At 39.0% G+C, this 13,561-nt stretch overlaps 2 protein-coding genes across 20 annotated transcripts in view; both read right to left on the reverse strand.

The window, feature by feature from the left end:
* The window catches only part of LOC138757225 (endophilin-A1-like), a 225,909-nt gene extending 222,703 nt beyond the window's left edge, over positions 1-3,206 (reverse strand). For 2 of the 5 annotated variants that reach the window (XM_069924243.1, XM_069924251.1), the window contains exon 1: positions 3,069-3,199. The gene's annotated coding sequence lies outside the window, so the exon portion shown is untranslated. Of the gene's footprint in view, positions 1-3,068 lie in introns of all 5 variants that reach the window. The other 3 variants (XM_069924232.1, XM_069924221.1, XM_069924224.1) reach the window with 3 other exon arrangements.
* Positions 3,207-6,999: 3,793 nt separating this feature from the next.
* The window catches only part of cntln (centlein, centrosomal protein), a 608,473-nt gene continuing 601,911 nt past the window's right edge, over positions 7,000-13,561 (reverse strand). For 9 of the 15 annotated variants that reach the window (XM_069924320.1, XM_069924349.1, XM_069924336.1 and 6 more), the window contains exon 28: positions 7,467-7,888. In XM_069924320.1, coding sequence (XP_069780421.1) covers positions 7,867-7,888 — 22 coding nt within the window. In that variant the 3' untranslated portion in view covers positions 7,467-7,866. Of the gene's footprint in view, positions 7,121-7,463; positions 7,889-13,561 lie in introns of those variants that run through there. The other 6 variants (XM_069924283.1, XM_069924387.1, XM_069924266.1 and 3 more) reach the window with 3 other exon arrangements.

The following is a 13,561-nucleotide window of genomic DNA, read 5'->3' on the forward strand; positions in this document are numbered from 1 at the left end:
TTTCCTGAGATGCCGATATAAGTTTATCTGAATCACGATAAAAACAAAACAAAGAAATTAACAGGCAAGATTCCAAATTAATTTTAAAAACCATTGATCAAATTTGGAAAATGTCTTTCCAGAATCTCTCTAAATTTGGGCACTCCCAAAACATATGGATCACAGAAGCTTCAAAAATTTTACATTTTTCACATAATGGATCAATAAAAATAAGAAAATTTAAGTTTTCATATACGAGTTATGTGTACCACCTTAAATTGTATTAAGCAGAGTCTTGCACAAAATGAGGAATCATTAATCAAGCTGAGAGTAAAGTACAGATCTTCATCTGAAAATGCTATCTTCAAATCTTGTTCCCAGCGATGGGAACTGAATTTAAATCCAATAAATTATAATAAATACATGATGTTAATCTACCATGAAAATAAAAACATATATTAAAATATTAGTGTTGGAAATTCGCGAAAAAGCCCAAATCTTACACTGAACAAAATGTCTCATTGGTAAATATCTAAAAAAGTGCCTTTTGGAAAGAATGAATTTAGCTGTTAATTGTTTGAAAGAGGCAAATTTAAAATTTTGAAAACCTATTCTATGCCATTCCTTGAAACCTGCATCCAACATTTCTCATCTATTCTTTGATTCTTAATCCTAGACACTCCAGCCAGGGAAACTGTCTCCTGGCAAGAGTTTTGGATGCTTCTATGAGATCCCTTCTCCTTTCTCTATATTCCAGACAATGTAGAGTTTTTCTGATACCATCCAACAGACCATTCCAAGTTAAAGGCCCAGTCTTGGTAACTGAGATTCTTAATCTGAATAAAATGCTGCACAGCATTCTTTAAGGTTTTTGTGAGAGGCCAATTGAAACATTTTGTGGTGGTGGTGAAAGTCCAAGCTCTTCATTGGAATAGATGGTTCAACTGATGTCAAAACAGCATCTTCCCTCCTTTTTAGACAACCTCATGAGGTTGAGGAATAACTTGCATAAATCCCAGTCCCAGGGAGTGCAGAAAGTGTTTCTTAAACAGAACAGTTGTTGCACACTAATGAGTAGACTAATATTTTTGATCATTAGACCGGAACACAAGACCTTTGTTTTTCAGTCTTTGCCGCACTTATTAAATAGATGTGCAGGGTCACACAAACACGTTGACCCTACACACGGAGACAAATAATCTTGCCTGCACTCTTTTCCTCATATATACCTCCCCAAACCAGATTCTTTCCCCCATCTGCCTTTCCTGCCTCCTTCATTTCTCTCTCTTGCCCCATCTCTCTCTTTCAGTTCACGCCCTTCCTTTTAACCCCTCACACTCCCTATTACTAGCACCCACCCTGTATTTCTCTCACCCTCCAGCTGCCAGCACTCTCTGAGAATGAGATTATCAACTGACTGACTGCTCGACTAGATTGCTGATCACCATCCATTCTGCTGGACCGAGAGGCCATGGTGCCAATTGTAGAATGAACACTTGAGCATTTAATGTAAACAACAACAACATGCATTTATTTAACATCTTTAGCACAGCAACATACCTGAAGGAATGTATTGAGAAACAAGTACTGCACTGTTCATAAATCTTCCCTGGCCATTGGCATATTGTTTAAATCTTAGGTGCTATTTGATTTAATTGAATTTAGGAAAAATACCTTTTAGAAAATAATCATGGCTGTTCTGTCTGAACTTCAAGCAGAAATTTAAAACTCTGGGTCCAGTCTATCAGCAAAAGATTTCTCAGTTCTTGAGCTTGGACACTGTTCAAACATGCTGGTCCATTAACACCTATTTGTGTAACTCTCACAAGCACTTCCCATTGACTCTGCAAAGCCAACTACAGACATGAAGTCTACTTTTGCAAAGCTCTTGTATGGCAAATAAGATGTTTGTTTGTGAAATGTGATCTAATAACTAAACCTCACAATCTTATCATTTTAAGATATATTTTATAATTTTATTAATTTATTCTGAAACACATGATAATATTACATTTCTGTTCTTAGTTACCTCTCTGTGTTGTTTCATGAAATTACAGCCTTGCATTCTTTAAACTGAACCATCTGTTTCTTACTTCCTTATCCTTCTCTTTTCTGAACAGTTTTGGTCCTTTACCTTTTTCACCATTTTTTTGGTTCACCTAATGACATATTTCCAGCTAGCAGAATAACTTCCTCAAACCAATGCTTATTAAAATAAGTTTTGGCACATTTGTGATTCCATCAATGCCCTTCTAACAGAAGGAAAGTTTTTGAAGCCACAATATTGGTATAATGTAAAGATGTTCATTACAGTCACATGACAAGCCAACACCATTAAAAAAACACTTGAAAACAAACAGAAATGCTGGAAGATCTCAGCTAGTCTTGCAGCATCCATTGGAGGTAAAGATATATTATCGAAGTTTTGGGCCTGAACCCTTCAAGGAATAAGCAAAGAACAGGAAGGTAACAGGCAGGGGAGGAGTCCAGACCAACAAAAGGTGTTAATCGGGAACGATACATTCTGCAGTCTTCATTCTAATGCCTTCCTGTACTTTGCTTATTTCTTGAAGAAGGGCTCAGGCCTGAAACATTGGTAATATATTTTTACCTCCTATGGACACTACGAGACTGGCTGAGTTCTTCCAGTATTTCTGTGTGTTTTTATTATAATCACAGGGTCTGCAGACTTTCATGTTTCACTCCACATACCAAAACAACAAGCCATCTGCTGGAGGTACTCAGCAGGTCGATCAGCATCAGTGGGAGAAAAGAATTGTTGACGCTTCAGGCAGGACCTGTAACATCAACAATTCTTGTTCTCCTACTGTTGCTACTCACCCTTTGAAGGGTGTGCGCATGCTGCCTTCAGGAGAGTGATCCGAGGAAAGAATCCAGTCTGGATGGAGTACCTTGCCGAGTATTAAAGACCTGTGCTGATCAACTTACCAATGTATTCACAGATATCTTCAATATCTCACTCCAGCAGGGCATGGTACCCGTCTGTTTAAAACAGTTGTCAATCATACTGGTGCTCAAAAGGGGTGCAGTGCTCTGCCTTAACAACTATTGACCAGTAGCACACTTACATCAACAATCATGAAGCATTTTGAAAGGCTGGTAATGAAGCAGATCAGCTCCTATCTGAATGGTGACATGGATCCATTCCAGTTCGCCTATTGTAGAAACAGGTCTATGGCAGATGCCATTTCACTTTGATCTATACAAAGCCCTGGAAAACCTGCACAACAAAGATGCATACATCAGGATACTCTTTATCGACTACAGTTTGGCATTTAGAACCATAATTCCCTCAAAACTATCAGTTAACTCCAAGACCTGGGAGTTAACACCCTACTGTGTAATTGGATCATGGATTTCCTCACCTCCAGATCACAATCAGTGAAGATTGTAAGAACATCTCCTCCACAATCTCCATCAGTACTTCAGTACCACAGGATTGTGTTCTTCACCTCCTGCTCTACTCACTTGACACCTATGACTATGTAACTCAGTATGACAATAACACTATCTACAAATTTGCCGATGATGCCACAGTAGTGGGTTGTATAAAGGAAGGGAATACAGGATGGAGATTGAAAACTTGGCAGAATGGTGTACCAATAACCACCTTGCACTCAATGTTACCAAAATTAAGGAGCTGATTGTTGACTTCAGGAAAGGTAAGCCAGTGGTATATACAATCCAGTGATCATTGGGGGATCAGAGGTGGAGAGGGTGAGCAAATTTTGGTTCTTGGGAGTCACTATCTTGGAGGAATTTTCTTGGACCCAACACACCAATGATATCATGAAGAAAGGACATAAGTGCCTCTTCTTCCTCAAAAGTTGCAGAGGTTTGGTATCATAGCAGAAACCTTAACAAATTTCTAGAGGTGTAGTGGAAAGTGTTCTGACTGGCTACATCATGGTCTAGTATGGGAACACTAATACCACTGAGCATAAAGCCCTTAAAAAGGCGTGACCACAGCCAAGGACATCACAGGCAAAACCCTTCCCACTATTGAGTACATCTCCAGGGAATGCTGCTGGCAGAGGGGAGCAGCAATCATCAAAGACCCACATCACTTGTCACATGTTCTGTTCTCACTGCTGCCATCAGGAAAGAAGTATAGTTGCCACAAGACCCACACACTAGATTCAGGAACAGCTGCTATCCCTCCACCATCAGACTCCTTAACAACAAAGTCAATCAGGGACTCACGTAAGGACTCTTACTTGTGCACTTTATTGATTGATTTTATTTGTTCTCTCTGTATTGAACAGTTTGTTTATATTCATTATCTTTTTACAGTTCTTTTATTTGTTTATATGTTTACACTGTATACAGTTTATTTTTGCACCACCAAATAGTGCGCCTGCAGGAAAAAGGAATCTCAGTGTTGTATTTGATGTCATGTATGTACTCTGACAATAAATCTGAAATCTGAATTCCTCCAGATTATGTGTTGCTCCAGATTCCAGCAATTGCTTTTTCTCATGTGTCTCCAACCAGGTGTAAACAACCACTTGATCAAGCCACTACAATGACTTCTGTGACTCAATAGTCCCTTTCACACTTGCATCCCAGTAAATCGGCCATTCAGTATCCTGGGATAAGAATGGGGGTTTGGCCTTTCACACTAGATCACTCTTAACTGGGACACTGAACGCTTTCACACTTACAAGGGTTTATCCCCAGTGTTTGGTCTGTTCTATCTTTAATGGGAAGTGCCTGCAATTCGATTTCCCATTTCGCACTTGCCTGATTTCAACACCGTCATCTGCTGACACCAGGGTCGAGGCCGACAATTCCTGGCATGAGATGACATCATCTAACGTCGGAGTTGAGGAGATTTTGCTTTCACACTTGCCAATTTAAAGGCCGATTGGCATTTGATTCCTGAGATCACTGGCAAGTGTGAAAGGGGCAAAAGTTTCCATGAATGAGAATTGAAAAAAGAAAATGAAGAGAAAAAAGGATTGGAAAAGTATATGCTGGTCTTCGGCATATTTTTTCCAACAAAAATCTGTAATATGTTGTCAAAATATTCCACCTAAAATAATTAAAATATCCAAAAAAATGAAGCCAACAGAACTTTATCAACATTAAGATAATGATCTGCAATTTTTCATTAACAGGTGAAAATTATCACATTCCACTGTTTGGCATTTCAGTTTACCAGTCATATAAGTTCATTATGTTGAAGCCAGTCCAAGTAATGTCTTTCTTAGTCATCAGGAAACATGTTTCCCCTCCCCTTTATTACAATTATCATAGTTTAATGCTCAGCCAAGAAGAGGTGATGGATGTGGTCATTAAATCACAAATGTTATAAGTACACAGTATAACATCACATTCACCATGGATTAGTACACCCAGGAAATTTATCAACTATCTTAACAAAAATGAGATAGGATTAATTTAAATAAAACCTATAACCAGCCAGACCTGATCTGATAATGTACATATGGGAGCATCATTTGTGAGTTAGATTTCAATACAAATGATGTAATGTATATCGCCCCCAATATGTATCTGTTTTAAATGATTTTGATGGGGTCACTTTTAAGATTAAAATACTTTCACCATGTCAAAGAATCTTGGTTCAACACAATTTCACAAAAAGATTTTATTTCAAGTTAATAACTGCCAATTGGAAATTGAGAATTTTGCACTGGTAGATATCTTCTCTATTACCAATGATATTAGTCGAGAGGTAGATTGGATTTACCCTTCATTGTTGAACTAGGTTTACCTTTAACCATGGCATCATAGTTTGCCTTTATAAGATACTTGTTTGAGATCTGTTTAACCTGTTCACAGTACGTCAGTATGCAGGGAACAGTTTAATTAAACCTCTGGGATCCAGAAACAGATCTGAATACCCCTTGTCACATAAATAGTACAGTGTCAGCATCTTTCTGAAACCTGCCAGGCATATTGAAGAGACTAATTTTGTGACAAAGAGTAATAACTAATAATGGAGCAAGTTCTGTAACAGATGTCACTCATTTCATTGGAAACTCAGTGTTATAAAATACATGCACTTTGACATACTTTTAAATGTTTTCTTTCGATTGGAAAAAATATGGAGGACTTTGCGCACTTGCATATTTATAATAAAATGTTGATCTGGGGAAAAGATGGAAACTATGTTAATTAATGTTAATTAACCACTGGGGAAACTTGCTAGATCCTGGGTAAATTAGTCCCCGTGCTTCAAGAGCCTGAGATCTCAGCTAATCCTTTATTAGACAAAAGGAAGAAAAAAATGACATTAATTTCATAAAAGTGGTTAAGAGAAAGTTTGTGTTATTTTCTTTAGTTGCACGTCAGCCTGTTATTGTGGAGCTGATCCCAAAGTTAAAAACGTGTAGGTTTTGTTAATCACTTTACTGCTTTAAAATAAATCCTTCACATAAAAAAAATGCAATTAAAATCAACTTCAAAGAAAACACAAATTTACTTACATAGAACACACATTAAAATTTTTGTTTTAAATTTTACGTCTAGAACTTGGATTTTTGCAAATCCAAGGTTTTTCTTCTACTAAAGGAGGCAAGAAAATTACAAATTAAGTTGGACAAAAGTATTGAAGCTTAATATTTATTTATTGTCTACTCTATTGAAGACCTAAAACAATATGTGCTTTAATTTTGTTACCATTCTTCATGTACATGGAATCCCTCCATTCTACCTCTCTGACAGCACAGTTTCCTTAGTATAACCCCTGACAATGCAGTGTTCTCTCAGCATGGTTTATCTGGCAGTTTGACACTGCTTCAGTACTTTGTCTTGACCATTGCAAAACTTGCATGGTACTGCACATTTGACAGCAGTGAACCATGAATATAATCCTATATTTTGTGCTCATGTCTACAGATTAGGACCTGAATCCATAAACTTCAGATCTCGTAGAAAATGCTGTAGCTAACATGCTTGCGATGTGTCCAAAAATGGAGTCTTGACCATGCAAGTTGGCAGGGTTGTCTGATGATAATTCATTAACTAGTCACATTTTGCAGGAGAAAATGGGTTACTTTATTTTCTTTAATCATCTTGGGATTTCATATTGATACTATCCCATCGCAACCATATGAAACCTGTTGTGATATGCAAATTCCTCTTCCTGATCACTCTGCAATGGAAAGATAGAACATAGACAGCAATTTCACAACTGTACAAATTAGAAATTACATTTTTAAACATTTTAAACGTTGACATGTCTTTACAGTATTAACAAATTAAAATGTGAAATGGATAAGACAAGAACCTAATTATAAAATTTATTACATATAACACTGCATATTGGATTATGTTTTCTTACAGCAAATAAGCAACATTCTTATCAACATTCCTTTAAAAATAGATATGAAGACATTGAATTATTTTGTAAGAAAAATGAAGATAGGAACCTCAATTTGATTACATTTCAAAATAAATAGTATTTACGAATGGTAAATTAAAAAAATAATGAGCAGTTCAAAAACAAATTCTTCCTCAACTCAAAGCATAATCGTTCATCAAAAAACTAAATATATTTAGTATTTATTTCGAAAGTGATATTATTTTTGGCAAAAGCTGGGGAAATAAATGATTAAATTGGATCTCTGAATTTCAGGGGAATAAATTACATATTCTAGTGAAAATGCTTTAATTCCTTTCTATTTATTTTGTATAATCACAGGATCAGTCATGGAAGAAGATAACAAAGCTATTAAGTTCTATTAATCCATTATCAATCTATTTTGTTGAAACCCATCAGCCACAGAACTTTACTGCATCTATGAATGGCAAAAACCTGTCAATTCTCTTCTTTTGGGAGCAAAGCATATTCCTTATCTAGTTTCTCTTTCTCTGCCATCTTTTCCAGTAATGCTTCCATTAAACCTGGGGCACAGGGAACCTGCAATAAAAAAAAAGGAATGAAATGAGGCAACAATTGTTGAAAGTTCCTTAATTCAATATTGTCTCAGGATACTAAACTGGACCATGACTGACGTACAGAGCAGAGGCCCTGATATTGAAACTGTGAACATTCATTCTGGAATCAGGGGAAAAAAAAATGTAAGCTAAAAAAAAGTGCAATGTTAATTCTAAATGAGCCTGGTTTCTCCAATGTCACCATTCCTCTGGCAATGAGTATGCCAATCGTGGCATTCTCCTGGATAACATTCTTCATGGTCATCAACAAAAGGCAAGATTTTAACCTACTGAACCCATTTAAAAGTGACATGTTGTGATCGTAATTGTTATATTCATAAAGCAAAAAAAAAAACTATCCTGGAAATCTGAAAGCAAACAGAAAATGCTTTAGATGCTGAGGTCAGGCAGCTAGCATGAAGAGAGAAACAAGAGTTGATATATAGTTAATGATCTTTATCAGAACCAGGGAGAATTAGAAATCAAACAGGTTCTAAGTTGCAGAGCATAATTGCTAATGTCTTTGATACAGAGGCGGTAAAGGGGGACTCCAAATGGGAGGGATGCTGGCTGAAAGAGGGTGGTGAATCCACTTAAAATCCACCTGATCTATCTAAAGGAGGTGCAAATAGAAGGAGGTGAATAAGAAGAAATCAGAGAGGAAGGAAACATAGTCTGGAGCTATGAAATACAAAACAAAGCAGTTGTTTACCAAAGACTACTTGGTAATCTTTTATCAAAATTGAAGCACAAAGCCTGTACAGCAGACAATATTGCAAAATGAAGAAGATAATATTGCAAAATAATATTAAAGAAATTCCATGCTCCTGTAATGTTCCTCATGGCAGGGCACTTTCTTGCGCAACACTTGCCCTTTCACCTCTTTCCCTCCCAGCATCCATGGATCTAAACATCTGCCACATGTTCTCTCTATCAGAGACCCTACAGGATGGTGACCATGGCAGCAGACCTGCGAGGGGTTCAGTAGCTGAGGCACCCCATAGGCAGGGTTGGGTCAGAACATGTCTTAGCGGGGTCATAGGGGGAGGTGCTTCTAGTAACCTCGGGGGCACAATCTGACATCCGAAAACTCGCTCAGTGTAGGGGAGGGGGGAGGTGGATGGCGCTGTCTACATGCCTAGCGTGAATTTCCTCCATGTGCTGCATTCCCGCACCCCCAAAGTAACAAACAAATGTGCTGCTTATATTGTGTGGAGTCTAGTAATGCTAGATGCTAGTGCTGTGGGTGGGGGACCTCATTTGGGGGGGTAATGCCACGAGCAGGTGGGGGTGGTTCACAATATCTCATTGGGGGGGGATCAATGGCTGCGAATGCCCCCGCTTGGCGCCAACCCTGTCTATAGGGAAGGTGACCATGGTGGTAGATCAGCAAGGGGCTTGGCAAATGAGGGATCCACACAGGCTGCAAGCGATTTGTGGTTGGGGAACCACACAGGCTGCTGGAGATTGGCTCATAGTAATCAGGTATCGGAGCTGGAATTCACAGGGTGCTGAAGGCGAGAAGGGCTCGCGAAGGGCCTCAGGCATTGAAGGATTCCAGATCATGTCAGAGGTTTGAATCTGGAGTTTGGGTTGCTGATGGATCGAACAGGAGTGTCTGCAGTTACAGAGGTTGTGGGAGTGCTGGAAGCAAATCCATGGACACTCAGTGACACTGAAGGAACTCTCTTTTGCTTCTTTCTCCTATTGTAAGAGTGCCAGGCACATGGTGATGGTCTTATGGCAGAAAAAAGTTAAACTATATTATGTATGTTAAGTTTTTAATGTATTATTATGTAAAAATAAAATGAATCTTGAACCTTGAAATGCCCTTCAGACATTTTACTCAGATTTTACTACCTTGGCTATTTTTCCCCTTTTCAGGTCTGATGAAAGGTTATGAATACAAAAAGTTGATGGTTTCTCTTTTCAGAGATGCTGCCTGACCTGTTGAATTTTTAAAACATTTCCTACTTTTGAAACCAAGATAATTGCCCACCAAAGGGAAACTAATCCTGTTCGCTCCTGATGCAAGTACATAGAGCACTTAAAAGCAAAACTCTGCAATATCAGATCTTCTAATCTAATTTAAATGATTAAATGAACAGTTTGAGAATGAAAGTTCATTGTCACATACATTAGTACAATGTACAGATGAAATGTCTTACTTGACACAGCTTTCTAGTACTGCAAAGCAACTAGCAACACTCATTATAATTAACTCATAAGATTTCAAAGGGCCCCATGGCTTTCTCTTCATAAAGTTCACGATAGTTTTATGATCTTGCTGATGTTAAGAAAAGATCATTGTTCTGGTATCATACAACCAGGTTCTTGATCTCCATCAATATTCTGACTATAATGGTGGCGTCATGGGAACCAGGTACCAGATATTAATAATGGTAGCTTATGGGAACTAGATGGAATTCGAGAGGGTGCTAAAGACATGAATGACTCCCTAAGGGCTTCGGGTGCTGAAGGCTTCCTGACTGTGTCAGAGATTTGGTGTGGTTAGCAAATTTATAGATAGCTTTAGTGCTAAACTTGGCAACTCAATCATGCGTACAAAGAAAATAGAGCAAGGAACTAAGCAGGAAGCCTTTAGATGCCCCATTGTTAATGGTCAATGAGGAGGTTATGTTGCCAATCTGCACTGATTGGTGTTTATTAATGAGGAAGTCGAGGATCACTTTGCAAAGTGAGGAATAGAGCCACAGATCCCTGAGTTTATCAGTTTTGGTGATATGATGAGGTTAAACACTGAGCTATAATCAATGAACAACTCAACATCACTTTTTTTGTCTAGATGGTCCAACGCAGAGGGCAGGGCCTGCGAGAAAACCTCTACTGTTGGCCAGTTGAGGCAGTTTATGAACTAAAATAGGTTCAAGTCCTTTCTGAGACTGGCGTTGACTTGTGCCATCATCAACCTCTCAAAGCACTTCATTATCATAGATGTCAGTGCTACAGGCTGTGTGTGATTGAGGCACATTACCTTACTCTTCTTGGGCACCAGCATGACTGATGTCTTTTTGAAGCAGGTGGGAACCTCAGACCACAGCAGTGAGAGGTTGAAAATGTCTGCAAAAACAGGATACAGTCAGGTACACTGTCTGGGTCAAATGCTTTCCAAGGGTTCATCCTCTTTAAGGATCTTCTCATTTTGGCTTCAGTGACTGGGGGGGACAGGGTAGCTGAGGACTGTGGAGCTAGTGAGGGTGCATTGCTGAACTCATGGAGAATAGGAGCAAGAGTGGGTCAATCAACTGTTTGGGCCTGCTCCCTGTTCAGTATGACCAGGCTGATCATCCACTCAGCATATTGTTCTTGCCTACTCCTCATGCCTTTTGATGCACTTCCAAATCACGGAAGCAGGTCCTTTGCCACAACAAGTCCACTCTAACCATCAAGCACCCATTTTCAACAGTCCTAGATTAATCCATTTTATTCTCCCTATATTCTTGTCAACTCACCCAAGATTCTACCATTCAGCATGGTTACTATAGAAGCTAGCGCAACATGATTACAGCAGCAATGACCCAGGTTCAAATCTGGTGCTGTTTGTAAGGAGTTTGTATGTTCTCCCTACATCTGTGTGGGTTTCCTCTGGGTGCTCCGGTTTCCTCCCACCCTCAATAATGTATGGGAGTTGTAGATGAATTGGGATGTTTGGGCAGCACAGGCTCGTGGGCCAGAAGGGACTATTACCATGTTGTATGTCCTTCACAATAGGGAACATTAACGTCTACTAGCTCACTCCTCTTTGGGCTTTAGAAGGAAGCTCGAGCACTCACAAGAACATAGGCAAACTACACAGGTAGCATTGGCGATCAGGATTTGACCCAGGCCACAAGCCCTGTGTAGTATTGGCTCTTTAAACTACTGCCCTACACTTGATTACAGTCACTGATTACTTTCTTTGTCTTTTGTGATAAGGAATTCATTGATTCATCTATCACTTTCTGAGTGAATCCGCTCTAAATAGCATACTCTGAGACTTGGAGGGAAGTTTCCCCTCAGCAAAATGGAACATCTTCCCTGCACTTAATGTCTCGCCTAGTATGAATTTTAACATTTTCTGTGAAATCCTAACCATTTCTGCTAAACTTAATTGAATAAAGGCCTAATCAACACTATCCCTCCTTACGTGTTAGTCCTGTCATCTCAGGAATCCCAGTGGACTTTCTTGGCACTTCCTCTGTTGACACTAAACTTCAGATCACTTTGGTCCTGAACAGGCTCATGTCCTCAAAGCTCTTGTCACAAACCATTTGCTTCCCCAAATGCTTGATGTGTCTGAACAGTTGCACAAGGATGCCAGATCCATCCATCTGCTTTTTTTCAAATCTATCATTATTCAGACAATAACCTGTCTCTCTTGTCTTCAGAATCAAGTGGATAACTCATATTCATTCAATTACTTGGCTTCTGCCAAGTACTTGCCCATTCACCTAATCTGTTTAAATCATATTGGAGTCTCTTTGCTTTCTCCTCACGGAATGCATTCCACCCATCAGTGTACTTCCTCATTGTAAGCACTGGGGGCTCACTCACTAATTCCTGTGGCATGCTGCTAATTACCACCTGTAATGCAGAAATGTTATAAAGAGAATTCAAAGTGTATTAGCTACATCAATATGGATAGTGAATAAGTCTCCATTAGCTCAGAAGTGGGGATATTTGCTTGCACAATACTCAATTCCATTCCAAACTCTTGAGCAAATGAAACAGGCCCTGCTTGCATACTGCAAGATCATGACATTTAGTCAGGGACTGATAAATAGCAAATAATGTGCCAATGACCATGTCTAACAAAAGTCTAACCACCTATATTTTACATTCAAAGATATTAATATTGGTGAACCCTGCACCCTGTGGGTCTCATTCATCAGGAACTCAAAAGGACTAGAGGCGCTAATAATATTACCTCTTGACACTAAGCTTGTAAACTAGAATTTAGAAGGATGAGAAGGGATCTGATTGAAACATATACAATTATTAAGGGATTGGACATTCTATAGGCAGGAAATATGTCCCCGATGTTGGGGGAGTCCAGAACCATAGGCCACAGTTTAAGAATGAAAGGTAGGCCATTTAGAATGGAGTTGAAGAAAAAAATTTTCATCCAGAGAGTTGTGGATCTGTGGAATACTCTGCCTCAGAAGGCAGTGGAGGCGAATTCTCTTGATGCTTTCAAGAAAGAGTTAGATAGAGCTCTTAAAGATGGCAGAGTCAAGGGATATAGGGAGAAGGCAGAAACAGGGTACTGATTGTGGATGATCAGCCATGAAAACAGTGAATGACAGTGCTGGCTCAAAGGGGTGAATAGCCTACTCCTGCACCTATTGTCTATTGACACCCCAGAGACATTCTACTGACTGCATAACACAAGTCAGTAGCATGATGGGATACTTTCTATTTTCCCTGAATTATAACAATTCTCTGGGTCAACACCATTGAGAAAAACATATCCCACTTAACTTGTACTTCATCCATCACTATAAACATTCATTTCCTCTACCATTAGCACACAATGACGACAATGGGTACCATCTACAAAATGAACAAAACTTGTTAGTAATTCTGATACCAGCTTCCAAACCTGTGATGTCTACATAAAGACACACAGGGGTTTCAGCGCATTGGAATACCACCA

Source organism: Narcine bancroftii, chromosome 1 (genome assembly GCF_036971445.1).
Source record: "Narcine bancroftii isolate sNarBan1 chromosome 1, sNarBan1.hap1, whole genome shotgun sequence".
NCBI classification, from domain to species: Eukaryota; Metazoa; Chordata; class Chondrichthyes; order Torpediniformes; family Narcinidae; genus Narcine; species Narcine bancroftii.